The following is a 25,192-nucleotide window of genomic DNA, read 5'->3' as shown; positions in this document are numbered from 1 at the left end:
CCTAACAAGTCTGCCAAATTAAAAATGCCCACGGCTGACTTTCAGGTTGTTTGGTCACCGTCAGTCCAGGAAGCTGAAAGTGTAGTGAGCTTCCAGTATAGAACAAATCCACAATCCACTTGTTTTACAAACAGACTCCTGTATAATGAGCAGGACAGCACAATGTAGGTAATCGCAGGTGTATTCCTAACCCTGAGATATAGATAATTACAGGTATATTCAAATCTTATTATTTCTGTTGCACAACACAATGGATCGTCAATCCACTGTAACAGTTAGTAAAGCCAGCACATTGCTTGATACAGGCTACAGACTCCAAAGATTTATAATTAGTCTGTGATGAAGTCGTTGGGCTCTGCTTGTCTTGTACAATTTTCAATGGTGCATTTAGCCAGAGGTAGGGAATTTAGCTGCTCAGGGTCCTGATAACTGCCCAATGACATTTGCTAGAAATTCACATAGGTGAGGATAGGATTGGACATGGCAATGCTGTCCCCTGTTTGATCAGCCGGCAAGTAGCCTCTAAATAATCTTTTTCAGTTTAAATTGGTGAAATCTGTCAATACTAGACAATAGGTTGGAGAGAGATGTATACTTACTCCACAATATGTATCATTGTTGAATATCTGAGGTGGGAGCGGATTTCCAACAGCAGGTTGCTTCTCCTGTGGGATATTGTTGTACATCCATCGCCTCTGGTCTTCTGACATTGTGATGTCAATCTCTTCAAATTCAATCTTGTTGGATTCCAAGAATCCCACCACATCATGTTGTCGCTTCTTGATCTGCAATGGAATCAGAGCCCAGTTAACCTTCATCCTCATCCAATTAGCCCCCTCTCTCTCTCATGGACACAGGATATAGCTTCAAGAATTGGCCTTAGTATGATGCTTTCCTTCAGCTCGTTGCTCCAATGGCCTAGAAGCAGAATGCTAATGACCTATAACTGTATGATAACAACAACAAATTACATTTGTATAGTGCCTTTCATGTCGGGAGGCCGTCCCAGGCACCGTACTGTTAGCACGGACTGCCATATTGTTTTCAACCATATTTTTCATGTTGGAGAGGAAATGAATGGGACAACACATGACAAAAACTGGATAACCGGCAGTTTCAGTTGAAAACCCTTTGAAAGTAATAATAATATTTGCATTTGGTATAGCGCCTTTCACGTTGGGAGGACGTCGCAAAGCACTTCACAAGATTTATTGTGAAGTGGAGTGACTGTGTACTTGTAGGTGAACTCGGCAGCTCGATCGTGCACAGCAATGTCCCACAAACAGCCGTGAAATGAATGACCAACTTTAGTTGGGGGCTTATTGGCCAGAATACCAGGAGAAACTATCTTCTCAGATATGGAGGTATCTATGTGTTGCAGGGTTCTGCTCTCAGCTGAAGTGGATGTGAAATAACACAAGACTGACTTTTAAAATAAATAACAAAACAAAACCTAGAAAAATTCTGAGGCTATTACTAAGAAACTCAGTCTTCAGGATCCAATTTGGGAGTTGTGAAAACCATGTGTAAATGTGTTGAGGAATTGCAGAACCCCTTAATTGATGATTTTGCACTCATTTTCATTGGTTAACTGCATAATTTAGGGCAATTTCCTCTGTGCACAAAAGTTTACACTCCTTGTAAATTAGACCTCATTACTATTGGAGCTTCCTTGATGACTACACTATTAAATTGCAAATCTTCCTGTTGTCTTGTGCCATATGGGACACATAGGTCCCAGGTTCAATCCCAGGGGTCGCTCTCTCTCTCTCTCATTTGTTAGAATGACCTTTGCCTGAAAGGGTTTGTGTGGATGTTGGGTGAAGATAACATTAGACAGTTGGATTTCCCATCCTTTTAAAAAAAAGTGGAACTAAATTGGAAATGTAAAAAAAATGAACAATAACTTGCATTTATATGAGGCTCTTTACATCAGGTAGCATCTCAGAGCACTTAATGGCATAATTTGACGCTAAGCTGGGGAGAAAGGGGAGGTAACCATAGGCATTGGCAAAGAGCAAAGTCTTCAGGTGCGATTTGAAGATGAGAAAAGAGGGGGGTAAGGCGGAGAGATTGAGGCAAGGCGTTCCAGAGGTAAGAATCATTGTTGGCATAACCATGACACATCTGGCTCATTTTAAAATTACTTAATACGTACATTTAATCTATCTTGGAATGAATGCAACTATTCCTTTAATTGTTCTCTTGGGTCACATACATGGAACAAAAACGCACTTTAATCATTAACTTCTAGTCCAGTTTTCAGATCAGCACTGAAGCAGGTGATCTGCCCCACCCCCTCCCTACTTCACCCCAGTCATAATACAGAATTCTCTTTGATTAAGAGTCGATCAAAAATCCTTGCATTTGATGTAGTGCCTTTCATGTCAGGAGGATGCCTCAAAGCACCTCACAGGATATACTGTAAAATGTAGTGACTGTGTATTTTGTAAGTGATTCTTAAATACTTATCACACATTATACCACGCATGTACAGAGCACTATAAAATTGCAACTTTGTTGATGTTGAATGAGGATTATTCAACAACAACAAAATTGCATTTATATAGGTTGTGAAAGGCGCTATACAAATATATATCCCAAGGCACTGGACAATCATTGTTTCAGACCCGAACTGGGGGTCAGGATCAGGGAGGGTGGAGGGGGTGGGTGGGGAAAAGGAGGGTGACCGAAGGCATGGTGGAAGAGGAGGGTATTGAGATGAGTCTTAATAGAGGCAAGGGAGAGGGCGAAGCAGAGAGACTGCGGAATGGAGTTCCAGAGGTTGGGGGTAGAGCGGCTGAAGGCCCACCCGCCAATGGTGGGACAATCGAGGTGGGGGACGTGAAGCAGGTCAGAGCCCGCTGAGTGGAAAGAACGGGAAGGCTGATAGGGGGCTAGGAGGTCATAAGGGTAGGGGAGACCAAGGCCATGGAGGGCTTTGTAGGTGAGGAAGACCAGGATCTTGAACTCTATCCTCTGTGTGACGGGAAGCCAGTGGAGTTGGGTGAGAATCGGGGTTATAGGATCACGGAGCCTGGTGCGGGAGAGGACACGGGCTGCCAAGTTCTGGATGATCTGCAGCCTATGGAGGGAGGAGTTGGGGAGGCCGACAAGCAGGGAGTTTGCGTAGTTGAGCCTGGATGTTATGAATGCATGTATGAGGGTTTCGGCGGCCTGCAGTGTGAGACAGTGGCGGAGCTGAGTGATGTTGCGGAGGTGGTTCAGTATTCAATGTTCAGCGCCATGTTTATTTTTATTTCCTTGCTGCTGATTTTTTTAAAAAAATGATTTCATTTACTCAGGGAAACATGGCCAAAATCTGTCTAAGCTGTAAACAGTGTTGTAAGCGATCACTGCTGGCTGGCACAGGCACAGAACAGCGTGATTAAAACATGAACTTTGAGAACAGCAGGATTGGCAGAAAAAAGAAACATCGGTTTATACATGCGCTTTTAATAATACAAAAGTATAAAAATCAAACAGAAATCAGTGAGCAAATTAACCTTAGTGAAATACGTTGGTATTTATAATAACCCTTGCATTTGATAAAGCACCTTATCAGATCTTCGTGACAACTCAAAGCGCTTCACACAATATGCTGTAAAGTGAATTAACTGTATATTTTGTGGGTGAAACATGGCAGCCAATTGCGCACTGCAGTGTCCCACACACAGCCTTGGATTGAAGTGACCAAATAATTTAAAAATTTATTTAGAAGGAATTATTACCCGCAGAAAAGCTATCCGCCAATCGACTAACAACCGGGTTCCTACTTACTGCTAGGTAAACAGAGGCATGTGGAGTAAGGAAACTTACCCAACATTTTACGCTGCCGGGAATCAAATCCAGGTCCTCTCGCTTCCAAAGCGAGTGTTCTAACCACTGAGCTACAGGACTCCACAGGATTTGTAAGCTACTGGACTTGTAGTTGCCATACAAGTAGAACAACTCAAATGTAGTAAACCACAATCTAAAAAATCCAGATGTAAAAGTGCTTATCAAATTGGTTGTGATCCTAAAATCTTACCTTTGGGTACAGCGATATTCTTAGTGTCCCATTTGTAATAAGTTGGCTACTTTTCTTTCCATTAGTATGCAACTTTATCATCTTCGTTCTGTAGCCACAAACAATGAAACAACACACTGACTGACCTTGGCTCCAATTGGCCGTTTGATGTTAATAATATATGAACACTTATCTTGGAACTCTACACTGAAGCAACTTATAGACAAAAAGGAAGGATAAAGATTACAAGCGGAATTCAAAAGGGGGATATGAATGAAACACAGAAGATAATGCAATAGCCAGAAACACTGATCAGTAAATAAGAGATGAAAGAAAGGCCTTGACTGATAATTATCCCTAAACTCTAGAACTCCTTCCTGGATTCCCTCCAACCTCTCCCTCCCACACCTTGTTCAAGATCCATCTCAAGACCAATATCTTTGACCCTGCTTTCAGTCATCTTTCCTTTACTCGCCCCCAGCTCAGATGCCCAGCCATCAGTGCTAAGCACTTTGGGATGCCTTCCCACCCACCCCCAACCTGCAAGACACTAGATCAATGTAAATTTGTACTGTAACAGCTTAAAGAGACTGAGTGTTGACTGAAATGTAATAGTTGTTGGTGGAATAAGTCAGCTTCAAAGTGAAATACAGACCCAGGTTTATTAGACAGATTTTAGACAGTACAATGAATCCACACAAGGCCTTCACAATTGCACCACTGGGCTCTGGTGTGAATTGTTCATTTTTCCCTGGATAAATGAAAGAATAATTCAGGACAACCCATTTATGATATCCGACTCAGGAATAGCACAACTTCGCTTATGGAGCCCGATCCCCTGTACTAGCTGGAAATGTTGTCTACCAGGCTCCCAGCACATGACAAAATGACCAACTTCTGGGTTGTCAGGTCATCACAAATATTAATTTCTCACACAGGACTTGATGTCAATGGTGACCCAGACAACAGCCGTTTTATAATAATAATAATAATCCTTGCATTTGATATAGCGCTTTTCACGTCGGAAGGACATCCCAAAGCGCTTCACAGAATATACTGTAAAGTGAATTGACTGTATATTTGTGGGCGAACGCGGCAGCCAATTGCACACAGCAATGTCCCACAAACAGTCGTAGATTGAAAATGACCAATTTATTATTGTTTTTGGTTTTGGAGGGATTATTATTAGGCGTGTGGAGTAAGGAAACTTGCCCAAGGTTTCGCCCTGCCTGGAATTGCACTCAGGTCTCTCACTTGCAAAGCGAGTACTCTAACCACTGAGCTATAGGACTCCACGAAGTTTTGCGCACTTCGCTTGTAACACAGCCTCTGATATTGGACCCGGACGACCACATCATCACGGGGTTACTGTGAAACGTTGATTCAATCTGAAACATTGATTCACATTTCAATATATAAACACATGGGGGGGGGAATCCTGCTACATATACATATTTATAAATTTAAAAAAAGTGGTTTTGCAGGCAGGAAAAATATTACAGCTGAAAATATCAAGAGAACTTTATACATGAATGAAATATTTTATCCTTGCACTTTATTTAGAGCTAAGTGTCGAGTGCTGCAGAGTGATACATAGCACCTTATCAGAAGGAGGCACGTCATCAAAAATATGCTAAAATTACCTTTCTTAATCCCACAGCCTTGCTAATTCATTATAATTTACCAAATTTAAATTCATTTTACCCCCTTTTTTAAAAAAATGTCTTTCCGCAGATATTGTTAACCCCAATAAAATTATGGTACTTTGCCTTCCCTTCCATTTTTTTCCTTCCGCTCCTGAAAATGACAACAATAATTTGCACTTACATAATAAGTGCATGTACTATGTAAGCATGTGCTATGTTCTATGTTCTTTCATGTAGAAGAACATCTCAAAGCAATTTGCAAAGACAGAACAGGGCTTCCAAACGTTTTGCTGAAGAGATATGTTTTAAAATGGGTTTTGAAAGGTAGAGAGTGAGGGAATTCAGAAGAGTTCTAGAGAGCCTCATCCAAATGAGCCTCCAAAAGCAGGTCAATATGTTACTGAACATAATGCCATCATAATGTAGAAGGATTCTGCTCATTTGGGATAGTTAATTGGCCCTGCTTCCCTCTTCATTCATTCAGCACATTTGAGAAAATACTGCTTTTGTTTATGTACTTCTGCTGTTTGTTTGATGCATTGGGCAGATCAATGGCAGATGCAATTCAAATTGCTTCACATGGGGACAAAAAATCCAGGAAGGGGCTATTATTTAAATGGAAAGAAAATAATCTGTTCAGAAAATGAAAGGACCTGGGTGTCCTGGTTGACAATAAATTGAAGCTATCCACCATGTCCTTAGCAACCACCGGTTCCTGGCGCTGCAGGTGGTGAACCATGTGGCTGAATAGGAGAGAGAGGGAGAGAGGAGGAGTGGGGGGCAGGAGAGTGAGGGATTGAGAGAGGGGGAGAAAGAGGTGGAAAGGTGGGAGAGACGAGGATTGAGAGAGTTTGGAGTTCCATTCCTCGAGTCCCTCCAACTCGCTCCCTCCCCTCTTTCAAGGCAAGTCAAGACCTAACTCTTTGACCACGCTTTTGGTCATTTTTCCCCTCCTCATTACCTTCCTCTGCTCCCACCCTCAGCTCAGGTGCCCAGCCGACCGTGCTTTGAGATGTCCTTCCAGCATGAAAAAGCTGCGTAAATGTTGTTATGTTTCTGGCCCGCAGACCTTTCTCAAATAGGGAATCCGGCCCATGGCAGCCAAAACATTGGACCACCCGGATGTAGACCAGCTGTTTTATCTTGTACTGAACAATACAACCAGAGGACATGGCCTGCGATTGAAGAGGGGTAAATTCAGAACAAATCTGCGAGAACGCTACTTCAGTGAGAAGCAATAAACTTATGGAACAGGCTCCCTAGGGAGACAGTGGAAGCAGAAAGTGTTGTTTTGTTTCAAGAATAAATTAGATTTCAGCTAGAAAATAATATCTTGACATACAGTATACAGTTTGGGTCACGACATGTCAAGCGACTGCCAGGATGGTAGAAGATGAAGTGGATGGACTTTGGTCTTCTTTCACTTAGCAAATTCTTATGTTCTTAAGCATGGTAGGTTTGCAAAGTTAAGGAAACAAGGAAAACAAAAAGTCTTCAGAACAGATAAAGCAACTCAGTAACAAAGTTCGGACATGAATGCTTCTGCCCGTTATAAAACTAGACTATTCAATTAAAATAATCAAACCTGTCTGTGTCTGGGAGGAGTTCTGGGGTTTGTGGCACAAACTCCAAAAGGTTCAAAATCACTGCCTTTTGGGAAGTTAATGATTAATTTCTGCATTTTTTTGTGTAGATTAGCTTTTCCTTCTCCCAATCAGCTTCTACAGTTCTCTCCCTCCTAGTGGATTGCTCAACATGACATATCATTTTTAAACCAAGGTCTTGTTTAAACTGAGGTCAACATGGGACATGTGCCCCACAGAAGTCTTCCTGACTACCATTCTCTCTGCTGATGTTGACCAAGCGGAGCAAGGTACAAACTCTGGAACACTCTCCTTCAATCCCTCTGTCTTGCCCCATCCTTCCCATCTTCCTCTTTGACTGTGCAGATGGTCACCTCCCCCCGACTCGCAGTCATGCTCCGCCACTGTCAAGAGCTCTTTGACGCTATCCTGCAAGAGAGGTCTATATAAATGCAAGTTGTTGTTGTTTGGCTTTCAGCCCAACTAAGGTCAAAAGATTCAAATCAGCCAAACCATATTACCTCAACCTATGAACAGAAGCTGCCACCATACTCCACGTCAAGCACATGCTCTTCACTGAGTCCAATTTTAACTTGCCGTTCATTGCATCTACTAACCTTCATTCAAACAAATTCCAGACACTAAAGAGGAAATGGGTATAACTACAGTCCACTCACAACAATCTGCCTTAAAGTTATTAAACTGAATCTAATAAGCTAAAATCACCAGAATGGTGATAGAAAATCTCTTTTCTCACCTCATTCCAGATTGCAGTAATGCAATTTATACATTATTTTAATGAGTATAATACAGTTAAAATGTTTTCCAGAAGCTAACACAAATTAACTTTACAAAATTATGTTAGGCGGCTAGATCAGCACTTAACAGCCAGGCGAGATATGGCAGAGATCAGTAAATATTATATAACATATACATGTGTGTGTTTGTGTGTGTAATAAAATACCTTCTAAGAAAGAACCAACTAGTCAGAAAGAACCAGAGGCTAACCTTGATATAACAAATTTGGTAAAATGAGCATTATATCAGGGTTTTCGCTATAAACATTTATATACCAAAATGGCGATTCGTTACACATCTAGCAGTCATCTACTGAAGGGGAAGAGGAGTAGGTGTATGGAGTGAGGGGAGCAGACTGTGCCTCAAGTGGCCTCCTTGCACTTTCACTCTCTGGCGTTTGGATCTCCCTACAGATATCTACCATATGTAGACTGTGTGATGTATGCTAATGTGGCTGCCCCACAATCTCACTCTCTCTCCAGCCCGAGTCCAGCTCCCGTGAGGGAGAGCACTGATACAAATCCCAGTAAACAGTAAAGAGCACCCCCGTGATTAACTGCAGAGTACCCACATGATTGACTGCTGGGCATCCCCGCCATTTTGACTTGACTGCAGATCATTATATAACGGGTTGCGCTGCTTCAATGATGGCTGAATTAGGGGTAAGAATCAATAGGGAAAAATGGGTTTCAATGTCGAGTTCGCTATAACTGGAGGGATTGTAGTAACTTGGGGTCGTAATACAGAGGTAATCAGATTTTATTTATTTTAAAAATAATATTTAAGAGAAAAAAAATTATACCTAAAAAGTTTATAACATTATTATTAAACGTAAAGACGCAGCACAGTAGCTAACCAGTACCCAGGAGACAAAGCCATTAGGTTTGAATTAATCTGCTCCAGTATTGATGAGAGTCCATTACTGTGGATGAACAACACCATGTTTGAGGTAGTGTTTCTTAATAATACACAAGTGGCACAAAATAAATTGTAGTAATAATCCTATTGCACAGCAGGACCCAGATGGCATTGAGAATTTGTTTTGGTCAGGTGGAGAGGGGGTGGTGGAAAGGACTAGAGAAAAAGTAATTAAAATGAACCTTCCTGGATTTGACTATTCCACAAACTGCACTTTAAGGAAAATATTTCAAATCACACTGTTTATTATTCCATTTCCCAACAGCAGATTGCGAGCAGTTATCTCATGTTGCTATTTGATACAGTAGATTAAACGTCAATAACTACATTTATTTGAAAATCACTTTTCAGGGCATTGTGAAACTGCCAACAGGATCCAATACTGCAGTTACACAACAGTTTGCACCAATTAAATACATTTTTTCCCTTTGATTCTTAGCGTAACTTCAGTTTCAAGACCCAATTGAACCAAGCTATTTGGCACTACTTAAAGCTCTCTGTATTTGTGGTATGACTTTTATCTGCCTGGGACCAAAGCAGAGCAATCTTTTAAAATTGCTAACTTTTAAGTCTCGGTGGTCCAATTTTAGCATTATTGATAGCACTGAAACCACTACTTCTTTCATAATGTTAAAAACTAACTAGCATTCAGAGTTCTGAGTGCGTACTTAAGTGCACAAGCGCAGAGGTCCTCTTCACTTGTGCCAAATCCACGGCAACGCAGAATCAACAGTAAACATCATCTCCAGCCTCCTGGCTCTCTTCTCCACCACAGGCACAGTGGCAATCTGCTTACTCACAAGATCGTCAGATTGGTTTGCATAAAAAGGCAATTCAGCCCATCTGATCTCATCCCTCCATAATACCCACCCACCCATCACGGACAACATCAAGCTGCTTTTTAATAGGATTCTAGCGACCTGGTTTCAACCATCCTTTCTGGCAACCTGTTTCAGTAATTAATTACCCTCTGAGTAAAGAAAAAGTTCCTGGTGTCTGTCCAGAATGTGTCCTTATAGTGCTATTTCCACACACACAATTTTGTTTTATTTACTAAGAAACATTTCAAGAGGATCTTTTTGCAAATCCTTCTTTAGAAATCTCAAATCTTTTTGTACAGAGTGAAAATGAAAATTACAAAATCTTGAGGAAGAAATATTGGCCATTCACTCTATCCATGTACTGCAGGAAGAGCTTTGGTACTATGTTGGCCATTGCAATCATGTGAAAGAACGTTCACAACTGCTGCTATGCCACTCACCCATCCCATACGTAACTACTGCCTTCTTCAGAATTCATAAATGTTGGCAACACTGTAACAATTTGTGATGTATAAACATAATAATCCTTACATTTCTGGTATAGCGCCTTTCACATTGTGAGAATGCCCCCAAAACTCTAAATTGTAGTCACTGTGTGAGCAAATGTGGCAGCCAATTATTATTTGCAGGATTGTTTGCCAGGACACTGTGAGAAACTCCCTCCTTTTTGAATAATGCCATAGGATTTTTAACCTCCACCTGAAGAACAGGCAGATTTAACAACTCAATTTAACAACTCATCCGAAGGACGGCACCTCCAAGAGTACAGCACACCCTCAGCACCGCATTGGAGGTGTCAGCTTTAACAATATGAGTTCCATGTCCCAATGTGGGGCTTGAACCCCTAAACCCAATGCAAGAGTGCTACCAATTGAAACAGGCTGACATACAAATAGTACCTGGGATGGAGGGGCTATAAAGATCCACCACAATCTCATATCCAGAGGGCTTCACCATCATCATATTGCACAGGGAGCTTCACAAACTGCTTGAGATTTTCTCTTGAGCCACTGGATGTGAAAACACATTTTAATTGTTTTTGCTATCTGTGCTTTAAAAACTATTTTATTGTTGGTCAGATGTGTGAATTAGAAATACAGTGGGCATGTTGTATACTGCTATGTGCAATAAGGCTGGATTGCAAAGTGGAGGGTGCACCATAATTAAATGATTGCAATCAAATGCTTTCACTCTCTGGCACCTTCCTACCTCTACGACCCCCTCACTCCCCAATCCACTACCCCATGCCTCCGCTCTACTGGCACCAGTCTCCTGCTCATCCCTCGCACCCTCCGCCCCACCATTGGAGGTTGCACTTTCAGCCATTACCCCCCTGAAATTCTGGAACATTCTCCCTCAATCCCTCCACCTTGCCCCTCTCCCCTTTTCCAAGTCCCATCTGAAAACTTTCCTTTTCGACTGTGCTTATAGTCACCTCACTGCCCCATCCTCCCCCCCAGCTCAAAGTCAAGCTCTGCCGCTGTTAAGCGCTCTGAGACACTGCGCTTCGTGGAGGGTGTTAAGGGTGTTATATAAGTGCAAGTTGTTGTAGTTTGGTTCCATGGATACTGTATGTGTACCAATGTGTAATTGTAGTCAATAACGGGATGTTTGACCATGGAAATCATCTCAGTCAAAGCCTCGATTGATGTTAACACATGTAAACTAGATAGTCGTCAGGAGTAGGAATGCTGGCTGACAAATAGCTGTTTTTTGTGTAATGTATAGATTTTTGATTTCCAACCTGTGTTACTGCTGTAATCTTAAAGTATAAAGATTATTTCAACATGCACATTCTTATTACTGTCCTGCTTGACAAGCTCCATAAAATAAATGTTGATAATACTGTATTAATCAAGAATTTGGAAAGGTTTGGATTTGTCTCAGTTTGTGAAGGAAATGGAGATCAGTAGTGAAATATTTCAATCGTGTCAGTCTTTCAATATTCGGAAAGGCATCAAGGTCAAGGTGGATTGTATCCAAGATACATAAATAAACTTGACATTGCTTATGGGAGCTGTGGCAGAAAGGTATAGCAATGCATTTGGCACAGCTGTGTATGTTATTGGAGACAATGTTTACTTTGTTTAACAGCAGTTCCCTATCCGATCATCAAAAACGGAAACTGAAACAAGTATTATAGGGGATATGTTCAAACTGTGATTGTTGTCAAACACAAAATTAAAATGTATATCTGGAGACCATTAAGAACTTCAAATGGATGTCTGTTCATTTCATGCCTGACAAAGTGTGAATAATCTTTCACTCTGGTCACTTGTATGGCATTGCATTGCTTCTCTCTGTCAAAATCTATTGATATATATAGATCTTTGGTATCACAAAATGAAAAAATTGGAATCACATAGTCTAAGCTGACACTCCAATGCAGTGCTGGGGATGTGTTCCATTGGAGGTACCGTTCTTCAGATGAGACTTAAAATGAGGTTCTGTCTGCTTGTTCAAATGGACGTTAAAGTTCCCATGGCACTATTCAAAAAGAAAAGGGAGATCCTTCCTTTGTCCCCCCAAAAAATATTTTGCGGCCAACAATCCCCAAAATAAAATTGGTCACTCATTCCATGGCTATTTGTTGAGATACTGGGCATCAGCTGGTACTGCATATGGAGTGGTACACTAAGTCACCTGTTTAACAAAAGAATGAGAAAATCAGAAAGGCAGACATTTCCAAATTGACATTAAATTCAGATAATATAGAAACGATACTGTTGACGTATCTTGACGTATGGATGATTAGAATGTAAGTTTTTTTGTGCTTTTCAGGCCGCAATTCAAGTACTTTATTTAGAAAATATGATTGTCATTTGATTGATGTGGTAAGGTGCGTAGAGGGTCAAGATTATTCCTGTCCTTAAGAAATTATCTGCTCTGGAAACAAAATCCATCATACTAATGGTTACCTTGTCTTAATTCAAAACCACTTTTTTGGTGATCTCTTGACCGCTTCGGTATTGATTGCAGTCCTGATTTAGTTATTGGCTCTTTGGACTGCTGAATTATTTCTGAGCTGTGTTTGTGAATGCAAAGCTGCCTCAATGCACTTTGCTTCCCTTTTGGCTAATGATGTACATAAGAAGAAATTCACTCATTCTTCATTAAAAACTTGCTCTTTGATCTTCTTTAAAACAGAGTTGCAATTCAGCTTTTATCACAAGGAAATGAAGCATAAACTTGCATAATCAATAAAGCTCATGAATATTTTTTTATTATCAGAGGAATGGTATGCTCTTTTCTAATTTAAAGAAAAGAATGTCCAACTGGCATCTGCTGGCATTCTGTATCCTCTAATCCATGTCCTGGATGTCATCCATGTCTTTGCTAATACAGTAGAATCTATTGTCTATTTTGGAAGATAATTACAATCGTTTAATTATCTGCACCCTCTGCTTTGCATTCCAGCCTTATTGCACACAGGAGTACACAACATGCCCACTGTACTTCTACTTCACACATAAAAGGATCTGACCAACATAAAATAGTGTTTAAAGAGCAGATAGCAAAAACAATTAAAATGTGTTTCACATCCAGTGGCTCGAGAAAAAATCTCAAGCAGTTTGTGAAGCTCCCTGTGCCATATGATGACGATGAAGCCCTCTGAGTATGAGATTGTGGTAGATCTTTATAGCCCCTTCATCCCAGGTATTATTTGTATGTCAGCCTGTTTCAATTGGTAGCACTCTTGCATGGGGTTTGGGGGTTCAAGCCCCAAATCAGGACATGGAATATATCGTTAAAGCTGACCTCCAATGCAGTACTGAGGGTGTGTGTTGGAGGTGCCGTGCTTCAGATGAGTTGTTAAATTGAGGCCCCGTCTGCCTGTTCTTCACGATGGGTCTGGCAGCAGATTCCCAGGCTGGAGCAGAGGGAGGTAATGGTGGGGTCCAGGAGAGAGAGGTGAGAAGGGCGGTGGGAGAGAAGGACAGAGTGGGAGTAGTGGAGTGTGGAGGTGGGAGCAGGAACATTTTCAGAGGGAATGGCTCGAGTCGGGGCGGCAGCCAAAACGTGCACGCAGAGACGAGGAGCGAGCGATCAGTAGGGCAACATTAGCCTGTGGGCTACAGGAGACAAAACAACAAGATTCCATTTATTGAGCGCCTTTCACGTCGGGAGGACGTCCCAAGGCGCTGTACAGTTGGGTCAGGACCCGAGCAGGGGGGAAATGGTCAGGGTGAGGGGAGGGAAGGGAGGGAGCGAGGAGGGGGTAGAGAGTCGAGAGGGGAGCTGAAGGCACGGTCAAAGAGAAAGAGACAGCGCAGTGCAGGGGTTGGGGGAAGAGAGGGGATGGCGGTCATGACTTAGGTGCCAGAGACAGGGAGCGAAAGGAGGGTACCTACATATGAGTCACTGCCTTAATGGGGAGTGGGCAAAGGTAAGGTATGTAATTCATTCCCCTACCAATAGATCATCATAATGAATACTTTCACCTCAGTTAGAAGGTAAAGAAGCACTTGACTATTCAATTCACACATCCATCATTCGTACAGCTACCCAATTTCAAACTGACTGAAGAGATGAACCAGCAGCATACAACTCTTCATGCCGGTGGTGGAGTCAGGTTTTGAAATAAGGCGGGTGCGGGACTGCGGGCTGATGGGCTGTTAATGGCGCCATTTTCCCATCACTCTCCACGCTGCCTCTCACAAGGTTATAAGAGGCACGTTTTACATACAGCTAAAAACAATCGGGGGAGAGGGAGCAATTGCCCCCCCCACCCCCCAATCCCCTATTATCTTCATCAATGCTTTCTGCCCCTTTTTCTTTGCCCAGTATATTCATATACTGGCCCAGTTATGCACATGTAAATCTTAATCAGCAAAAGCTTGAATTCAAAATGTTGGTCAAGGCTGATATTCAAGCAATGGACATCTAATTGGGATACAATACTCTTATTACTGGAACTAATGGATCACCCTCTTATTGTGTCCCCTATGAATGTAGCTCCATTCAAACGCAACCTGTGGGGCTATTTGTACAGTAAACCAATAAGCACTGTACATATGAGAGTTTCAAACAATGAAATAGAAATATCATACAAATTTCATTGCGCTCTGATAAAAAAAGCATCTTTTTTGCATTTGTTAGGACAATATGTATACCCAGCTTCTTTGTTACTGGAGTACAAATGTTTGTTGAACAGTCTCATTGCCTTTGTGTTGACAGCCCGCTTCTACTATTGTACCATCATAAAGGGAAGCTGAAATGAATTACTGGGTAAAAGTTCACAGTAATTATCATCATACACAATAAAAGGTTATGGGGCTTGTTAAACCAATAATCATTAAATATGCTGAAGAGCTACGCCAACATATTACAGTACAAATGTCAGTGTCAGGTCAATCTAATAGCCATATAAAAGGAAGTTGCACTTGCATTAACAGAAATTGAACAGAATGGAAATGGCAGAAAGTGTATGACACACAGCAGGTACACAGTCGATTTTTGTCTTGTTTATTCAAATTCAAGAACTAAATAAATAAAAATTGACACTGCATTTGGAATGTTACTGCCCCAATGGCGGCACCGATTTATTGCAACAATAGTGATGGTTGTTTCTTTCATCCCACCAACACTTCTGTAGATGTGTTTCATGGTCAAGGTGCTGAGCAATAAAATAAACAATCATTGTTAGTTTCTTCTATCCACCCCAAAATAATCAAGCACTCCTCTCCCCTTGTTTTTTTCATATCAACCCACTTTTACCACCCATCTCTTTGTTAAACCTTCCCCTTCCCATCCAACTTCCACACCAGCAAACTTCATGAGTAAGTTTCCGAGTGAGATTTCCTAAGCACGATCACAAATGAGGTTTAAATGAAGAGGCCCATTTAACCCATTCATCCAAAATACCAGCTCAACCATCTTCCATTACAGTTGTTTTGTAAATAAGTCCAGTGCTCTGTCCTCAACCACCCATCCTGTGAATCTATGTCAACTGCTGTGTACCCTCTGTGTAAACAAAGTTTTCTTGCTACTGTCCTAAAACTGCCCTTCGTAACCCTGAACCTGCATCCAGTTGCCTGAATAATGGAAAACATTATGTAAGGTTATTTTTCCTATCACATTAAGCATCTCTGTAAATTTCGCTCTGAGGCTTCCCTTATTAAAGTTGAAGAACAGCATCTCATCATTCCTCAGAGTTCATCAACCTCACTAGACTCGAATAATGAGGCAGCTTGATGTTTATATATTTGTGTCCAGTTATATATTTGTGTTCATTGATAACTTAGTTTGATAATTAACAGCCAGAGTTATTTTTCATTCTTTTCTGTGCTGGATTCAAATTCAGGCCATAGATGAAAATCAAGAGTTCTAATCCTCTGTGCTCCCTGACCTTCTAAAGATCTAACTTCTAATACATTAATCAGCTGCACCACATCATGTTGACAAGTCACAAACTGGTCCAACTAGGCATGTCAAAACACAACACACAAAGCAACTGCTCCATACATCTTCTCAATGCAATGCTGGAGATGAAAGGGGCAAGTAATAGCATGTAGTGTTAAGCTTTGAATTTGGTGCAACGTATTGAGCGCCTAGGTCAGATGTAAGTGAGAGACCTGAGTTCAATTCCAGGCAGGGCGAAACCTTGGGCAAGTTTCCTTACTCCACACGCCTAATAATAATCCCTCCAAAACCAGAAACAATAATAAATTGGTCATTTTCAATCTACGACTGTTTGTGGGATATTGCTGTGCGCAATTGGCTGCCGCGTTCGCCCACAAATATACAGTCAATTCACTTTACAGTGTGTTCTGTGAAGCGCTTTGGGACGTCCTCCTGACGTGAAAAGCGCTATATCAAATGCAAGGATTATTATTATTATTATTATAGATGTGGCTACAAATAAACTATATTTTAAAAAGGTGATTGGACATTGTGATCTCTCAAATAGGGATCACCCTATCACCCAAGGTTACATTTTATTAAAAAACATTGAAATAAATACTAAGGGATCAGTGCCTACAATCTATCAGTTATATAAATAAAGGAAAGAATGTTATGTATTGAAAAAAATGTTTTGTGTACCGGAATGACATGGTAAACGGGATACACAAATGGAAATATGTTTGAGAAAGCATTTTGCAATTTCCATTTATTGATGGCAACAGTAAAAAGCAAAAGCTTTTTTTTAAAAAAAGGAAAGCATTGAACTCTATTTCAGTTTTTGGTTAAAGTTTTAGGTTTCAGTGTAAATGTAGAAAGGAGGTTGATAAAAAGGTGTCATTGAAAAGGCAATTTATGATATGTAAGTACTAGCACTTCAAACATTTCCTCCCTGAAAATCCTTATTGACATTGTAATTCAAGCGCAATGGGGCAGATCAGTGCACAACAGTGTTGCTTTGGCTCAAGGCAAAGTGTGACAACAACAATTTGATTATATAGCATCCTTTACACATGGTAGCGTCTAAAAGCTAACAACACTTCAATATGTCTACTTATTAAGCTGATAAAAACAACTTCTAACATTTCAGACATTCTTCCTCTATTCTGTGGCTTAGAACTCTGTAAACCAATTTCACGTGTGTTACTGTGCCAAAAGCTTCCCTAAAATCTAAATGAAACTTCGACTGAATTGTCCTTGGTCACAGAATTTATTTCCTCAAATAACAACGATAGGTTTGTTATGCAATGATCTCTTTCCCATAAAGTATGCTGAGTGCCTCTTATAATTTCATGTCTCTAGCTGCTGCATTATTCTCTTCTTTAGGAGTCCTCCAATACCTTCTCCACACAGATGCCAAACTCAGCAGGTTGTTTTTTGGCTTTAAAATTGCTATTGCGCTCCCTATTTTCTGAACCTCAGGCACCACTTATGTTTTTAATAAGTCCCTAAATATACCTTCCAAAACACGACTAAGACAACTGGGCACTTCCTTACCTTACAAAGCCTGGATTGAATGCAAACAACTTCCTTTAATCCAGGTCTACCTCTCCTTTAATAAGTCCAGTCACCTCTTTATTAGAAATATCTATCATTCTTAGAATCTCCCAGTCCCAAAAATTGCGCCTCCACCTTCACAATGTAGTGTTTTCCCCTGTGACCAAATACAAACAATTCAGTATTAATGGATCCCCCATCTCTTGGTCATTCAAATATCGTGAAACCTTGGGGATCAGCATGTGTTTTACTGTTTTCACTAGTTCTACTATGGATAGATTTATAAAGGCTTTTGTGATGAATTTTATATTCTTAATCTAATTTTCTGCTTTAGCTCTCTTGACCAGTTTCTAAGCCTACTTTAATGTTATACCCATCTCTGTTCTATCCCTAGACTTAAATTTGAGGAAAGCTCTTATTTTTTTCTCCTTATTCCTTGCACTGCCTCCTTTCTTGATTTACTCTTTTCTCTGCAGCTTCCCTTCTCTAATAATATGTTTAGTACTGCAATGCATTTTTGAAAGAATTCCATTTTTCTTTATAGTCTTTCCAGCAATCTGATCCAGTCTAGCACCCCTTAGTGCTTTCCTTGTTCCTTCATCATGTACCTTCCTAAATCATGCCTTATTGACATTCACAACGAATAACGGAATAATCCAATCTAACTGCATTTAAATTGCAAGTAGTCATTCCACTGGGAGGTTAGGAAATTGTAGAATTATCTTAACGGCTTAGGAGAGTCTAAGCTGTTACTAAATGGAGCAGCATTACCCAGTGTAATACCAGGGCGAAACTCCACTGTGGTCTTTTCAATAGTTGTTCTGGAATTTGTAAATGTCGGAAAGTTCCTTAAAATCACAGTCTAAAGATCTCAGTCTGAACTCTTCAAAAGTAGTGTTGAACAGATTGCATCAGTCTCAGTGTCCATTATCATATTTGATGCTTCCAAGAAAGCACTTTGCTTTGGTTAGGAATTGATAGCTTGCACGCCATACATTTCTGATAATACAACCCTCATTTTTTCAGGTGTATAAAGTAGATCTTCCACAAAAATCATTCGATTAGCTTCTTTATATTCAGAATACTATAAAATACTATTCCTGTACGTGAATGTTTTTTTCTTCCCTTTGTTGAAACAACCAATAACTCACAAGAACCCAAAAATACTGGTGTGAAGCAACGCTTCAGTTTTCAGCTTCACTTCCCGCTCCAGAATGAACCTGAACAATTTCTAAGATGTCACACTTCCATTTACAGACCATTTATACTGCTGGGAGCATGCAATGTTGCTTCCAATATGAAATTGATACAAGTGGATAGACATGATCTAAAATTCTCAATCTCATCAAACAAGGTGACATTGTTGCTGACGAAAACATGCGGACCTCGCTATGTAATGTTGTGACACACGAGGATAGGTTCTGCAATCCTACATTTGCAGAATCCTGATAAAAACTATTTACAAATTGATCTGGAGGCCTTATTTGAAAGCTAGGATTTACAATTCAATCTCAAGGTGGGTTGTTCACCTGTTAAGAAAAATTAAACCCTTTTACGATTATGTGAGTAATTCTCACCTATAAATCCCTTCATATTCTAGCACTTACCCATCTCTCTGATCTTCTCCTACCTCACTCTGCTCGGCTAACTCTGGCTTGCTGCGCATCCCCTTCTCCCTCTGTGCCATCATCCATGACTGAGTCTTGGAGACTAGGCCCCTGATCTCTGGGACTTCTTCTTTATGACTAAACAACCCTCTCTACCAGTCTTTAAGTCTTGCCTTAAAACCTGACTCTTTGACCATGCCTATGTCACCTGCCCCTACCCCCTTCCCTTGTGCTCCGGGATGCTACCCCGCGTGAAGGGAGCTATATAAATGCAAGTTGTTGTTAATCATCCTCTGCCACCTCTTTATGAAGCTCTACAAGAGATTACTAACGTGAAGGGCACTATGCAAATACAAGTTATTGTTGTACATTTATATTGTACTTTCAGCATCAATTCTAACAGTACAATTGGGGTAGAAAATGACAGTCATGGAGTTGTAAATTATATTTGTTGACTACGCCTATTTATTTACAGTAATGAAATTTTGAAAAATAATCTATCAGTAATTAAAAATAAGAATAATCCTCAAACATGATATAGCACTTTTCACATCAGGAGGACACCTTCATAGAGTTTACTGTAAAGTATCATGCCTGTGGCAGCTAATTTTGCACACAGCAAGTTCCACAAACAGCCATGAAATAAATGACCAATTTTATTTGGGGGATTGTTGACCAAGACACCAGGAGAAACTTCCATCTCTTTTCGAATCAGGCTATGGGAACTTTAACTTCCATCTCAACAGGCAGACGGGACCTTGATTTTAATATCTCATCCAAAGGACAGCACCTTCAACAATGCATCACGTCCCGAGTACAGCAATGGAGTGTCGGCCTAGTCTACGACAATTCAAAGTGCAGATGTGGGGCTAGAGCTCACAACTATGTAATTCGGAGGTGAGTGTGCTACCAACTGAGTCAGGTTGACACCTTCAGTGGCAGGTTCTGTACACAGAGTGGAAGGAAGCAGGTTCAATCTCTCAGCACACTAAGAGCCCGTCACATGTCATATTCAAGGAGAATTTTATTATACAAAAGTGAAAATGGCTGATGAATTTCTTTCATAGCCAAGAGCAGCAGCATTGATTGTTCTTGGGAGCTGGCCCACCCACAGACCTGCCTCAGGAGGCATAATAATAAGTTGGGGAAAGAAGGAATTGCGTATGTGCACTCAGAGAAGGCGACAAAATGCACATAACAATCAGTTTATATAGAAATCCCTTCTGGATCTAATTTAGTAAATAATAATAATAATAATAATCCTTGCATTTGATATAGCGCTTTTCATGTCGGGAGGACGTCCCAAAGCGCTTCACAGAACACACTGTAAAGTGAATTGACTGTATATTTGTGGGCGAACGCGGCAGCCAATTGCGCACAGCAATGTCCCACAAACAGTCGTAGATTGAAAATGACCAATTTATTATTGTTTCTGGTTTTGGAGGGATTATTATTAGGTGTGTGGAGTAAGGAAACTTGCCCAAGGTTTCGCCCTGCCTGGAATTGAACTCAGGTCTCTCACTTGCAAAGCGAGTGCTCTAACTACTGAGCTACAGGACTCCACAAATGAACAAACAGCTGGTTAAATGAACAAACATTAATAATACAGTACTTAATAGTCTATATATCATCTATAAAATAAAAATGGACCTGTGTTCAATTCCCTGCAGGGCGAAATGTTGGGCAAGTTTCCTTACTCCACAAGCCTTTGTTTACCTAGCAATAAGTAGGAACCCAGTTGCTAGTCGATTCGTGGAACGTTTTTCCGGGCGTAATAATCCCTTCAAAAAATAATAATTTGGTCACTCGATCCATGATCGTTTTTGGGATACTGCTGTGTGTAATTGGCTGCTGCGTTCAACAACAACAACTTGTACTTATATAGCGCCCTCCATGCAGAATAGCGTCTCAGAGAGCTTAATAATAGTAGACCCTGACTCCGAGCTGGGGGGGTGGGGGGGTGGGGGGGGGAGTGGTTGCAACCATGGTCGAAGAGGAAGGACTTGCAAAAGGGGAGAGAAGGGGCAAGGCAGAGGGATTGAGGGAGAATGTTCCTGAGTTTCGGGGCATAGTGCCTGAAAACTCGACCTCCGATGGTGGGGCGGAGGGTGCGAGGGACGAGCAGGAGGCCGGTGCCAGTCAAGTGGAGGCGCCAGGTGGTGGATTGGGGAGTGAGGAGGTCGGAGAGGTAGGGAGGTGCCAGAGATTGAAGGGATTTGAGTGTGAGGATCATGAAGTCTATCCGTTTGGTGATGGGGAGCCAGTGGAGCCCGACCAGAACTGGTGAGATGTGGGTACGGAGTTTGAATGAATTCACCAACAAAAATATACAGTCAATTCACTTTACGATATATTCTGTGAAGCGCTTTAAGATGTCTCAAAGACATGATAAGGCACTATAACAAATGCAAGGATTATTATTATGGGTTTCCGCATATGTCAGACTCCCGGCTGACCAAAAAACAATAAAGCACTTCCCAGTATTAGATCAATGCCCCGAGGTAGGGCTTGAACCCACAACCTGCTAGGTACGTCTCAGCAAAACATAACAGGATTCACTTATAAATGAACAATAACTTGCATATAGCACGCTTCTTGCAGGATAGCACCTTGAAGCCTTGTAATTGCATCAAACCACATATCACAACACTCTCAATACATCAGCAAAGTTATCTTTCACATGCAAAATAGAAGATAACTTTGCATCTGCATGCATTCCAAAATCCCTCGATGTATATTTACATCACTGTAACTGCTAAACTCATAAACCCACATACCAGTTAAAATAAGCAGCTGGTTACATCAGAACATTAAAAAAAAATACATGACACTACATTTTGCAATTATAGAATTAGTATCAATAATAGAAACCCTATGGGGGGAAATCCGATTTTGAGAATTATACCCAATCCTATATAAAATGCAACCAGGTACTTATAATTGTTTGCATTCAAGGGCAGCTTTATTTATTGCTGATGCAGAAGGGGGGAGTGTAAACACACACTGCTCCCAGCTCCTGCTGCCCTGACTTACCATCACAGAGGCAGAAGAGGAGGCGATGAATACCCGAATGACCATCTTCCTCCCAACAAAATACAAGCCCAGGCGGTAACGTGATGCTGGTCACTCCGAGCCTTCCGAGCAGAGGGAGCGCTGAGCTGCGGGTCCGCTGTTTAGGAGTACATACCACGCACACTTTGCAATAAATAAAGACACGGTCCCCAGTCTCATTACCAGCAGCACCTCCGCCTCCCCAGATGGGAGTCAAAGCATTCGCCCGTTCACTGCTGCACCGCACCGCACCGCACTGCACGCCGGGCAATGTAGTCTTTCTCCGCTGAACTCCAGCAGAGACGCTCACGCCGGGAACTACAACTCCCAGAGTGCCGCGCGGTGCATTCTCTGTGGGGCACTTATCCCCAATAGTAACAGCAATTACCAAAGGAGGATGTTATTTGCTCATTATACACATGATGGGGATGGGGTGACTGTTCCCTCTTATTTTAATCATTTGCACATTTCAAAGCACACTGGATAGCTACTTCCCCTATTTTACACCTGCAGCATTCATGTTTTATATAATCTGCTGGGTGCAAATTACCTGCCTTGTTTTACCCATGAAATACAGTCACTACACTTTATAGTGTATCATGTGAAGCACTTTTAGATGTTCTTCCATCATGAAAGATGTAGCATCAAAAGCAAGGATTATTGATATTATTGTTACATTTAATTTTCAAAATTCTTCCTAGAGTAAATCCAGGCGAATGGTTGGAGAATAAACAAAGAGCAATGTGGTTTTAATAGGGGGTTGGATTGTATAAATGAGTCCGAATGGCAAATGGGTTTTCTAGTTGCACATCAAAGTGATTTATCTTTCTTCATCTACTAATACTGAGTCAATTGATCTTATTTATGCCAATGACTTGACATTTTTGTCAAATTTCTCTGTGGATGCAGTCACAAGACCAAGATTGTCAAGTAGAGCATAATCAGAGTAAAGCTCCCAACAACGTATTTTAAGCACAAACTCAAAAGACTGTTTCTAAGGTGGACTTTAAAGATCTCATGAATTATTGGAAAAGAGAAGGGAATACATCATGGTGTCCTGTTTAACTATCCTCTAGGTCATTCAACTCAATCCTACCTGTGAGACCTTGCAGGGGATAATTAGCTGCCATGTTTGGCAACTATTCTTCACTGCTCCAGCAGTAAAGCTCTACGTTTCATTTGTCTGCAGGTGTCCCCCTTGTGTCATTTCATGAATTTAATTTAATGATTGTTAACGTAACCCCATGTTAAACCATTACTATATTAATTAAACATTAATAGGTATCATGTTTAACCATCCAAGGATGCACACTCCATCTTACTGAGCCAGTTGGGAACCTTAACATCTTGTTTGACCCTCAACTATCCTTTCTATCCCATATCCATGCCATGCCCCTCTCTGCCTTCCCCCACCTCCGCAGCTGCTCCACCACTCTCTTACACCGCAGGCCTCCGAGACTCTCATGCATGCATTCATAACATCCAGGCCTGACTACACAAACTCCCTGCTTGTCAGCCTCCCCAACTTCTGCCTCCATAGTCTGGAGATCATCCAGAACTCTGCAGTCCTTGTCCTCTCCTGCACCAGGCTCTGCGACTCTATCACTCCCATCCTTGCCTGACTCCACCAGCTTTCCATCACACAGAGGATACAGTTCAAGATCCTGGTCCTCACCTTCAAAGCCCTCTATAACCTTGCTCCCCCATACCTCTGAAACCTCCTAAACTCCTACCAACTTGCCCGCTCCCTCCGCTAAGCTTCACGTCCCCTGCCTCGCCCACCCCACCATAGGTAGGCAGGCCTTATGCCACTCTGCCCTCACCCTCTGGAAATCCATTCTGCAGTCCCTCCACCTCACTCCCTCCCCTTGCCTCCTTCAAGATCCATCTCAAGACCCTCCTCTTTGACCATCCTTTGATCACCCTCCTTCTCCCCCTGCCCTCCAAGCTCCCCGATCCCGACCCCCAGCTCGGGTCCAAAACGCTGATTTAGCACCTTGGGATGTCCTCCTGACGTGAAAGGTGCTTTACAAATATAATTTTGTTGTTGCCAACCTGGGCTAGTTGGCAGCTCTCTTGCCTCTGAATCAAAAGGTTCAAGAACCACGTTGGGTCTTTAGTTCATAGTCTAGGCTGACACTCCCATGCAGTATTGGGGAGTGTTGCCATGTTGGAGGTGTTAGCTACCCTTTAGCATGTTTGCTTGGTCAGTTGGATGTTAAAGATCCCATGGCACTATTTGAAAAGAGAAGAGAGTTTCTCCTGGTGTCCTGGCCAGCAGTGCCCCAGATAAATTGATCATTTACTTCATAGCTGTGTGTGACACATTGCTCTGCACAAGTTCACCAACAAAATATATATCACTACACACAACATTAATCCTGTGAAGCACTTTGAGATGTTTGACAACATTATAAGGCACTATATCAAATGCAATGTTTATTTATCAGCATTCATATTTGATGTTTCATGCATAACTAATGCAGATTATAGTTCAAAGTCACGGGACCGGAAAGACAGTGATGAAGGCTCAGTACTAAAATGTCAGCGGGGATGTATGAAACGTTTTTATGGATTCACTGATCTGCTGATTGGCATTTGAATTGCTTCATTTTGCTTGGATAAAAATATCAAGAGTCACAGTTTCAGTGCTTGTATAGCACAGTATGCAGCACCTGCAGCTGTCACCAACAATGTTTTCCAAATGTTGTCAAAGCATGCTCCCAGGTGCTGTTTCTTACTGTCAAAATGAAGACTTAATGATGAAATTTTGTGAAAGTTGTTTTTCTTAAATATAACTTTTAATGCTGCCTGACAAAACCAAAGAGCTCTTCGTGAAGATTAAGTTTAGATAGAACCA

At 41.4% G+C, this 25,192-nt stretch overlaps 1 protein-coding gene across 1 annotated transcript in view; it reads right to left on the bottom strand.

Annotated features, from left to right (window-relative positions):
- The window catches only part of sh3bgrl2 (SH3 domain binding glutamate-rich protein like 2), a 39,398-nt gene extending 16,806 nt beyond the window's left edge, over positions 1 to 22,592 (bottom strand). The window contains exons 1-2 of the mRNA XM_007905044.2: positions 22,315 to 22,592; positions 600 to 785 (exon numbers count right to left, since the gene is read on the bottom strand). Of these exons, the coding sequence (XP_007903235.1) occupies positions 600 to 785; positions 22,315 to 22,359 (231 nt within the window). The 5' untranslated portion in view covers positions 22,360 to 22,592. The remainder of the gene's footprint in view (positions 1 to 599; positions 786 to 22,314) is intronic.
- Positions 22,593 to 25,192: the final 2,600 nt, after the last annotated feature.

This window comes from Callorhinchus milii, unplaced genomic scaffold, assembly GCF_018977255.1.
Source record: "Callorhinchus milii isolate IMCB2004 unplaced genomic scaffold, IMCB_Cmil_1.0 Scaffold3, whole genome shotgun sequence".
In the NCBI taxonomy this organism is placed as follows: domain Eukaryota; kingdom Metazoa; phylum Chordata; class Chondrichthyes; order Chimaeriformes; family Callorhinchidae; genus Callorhinchus; species Callorhinchus milii.
The sequence above is the reverse complement of the archived record's forward strand: the minus strand, read 5'-3'. Positions and strand labels throughout refer to the sequence as shown.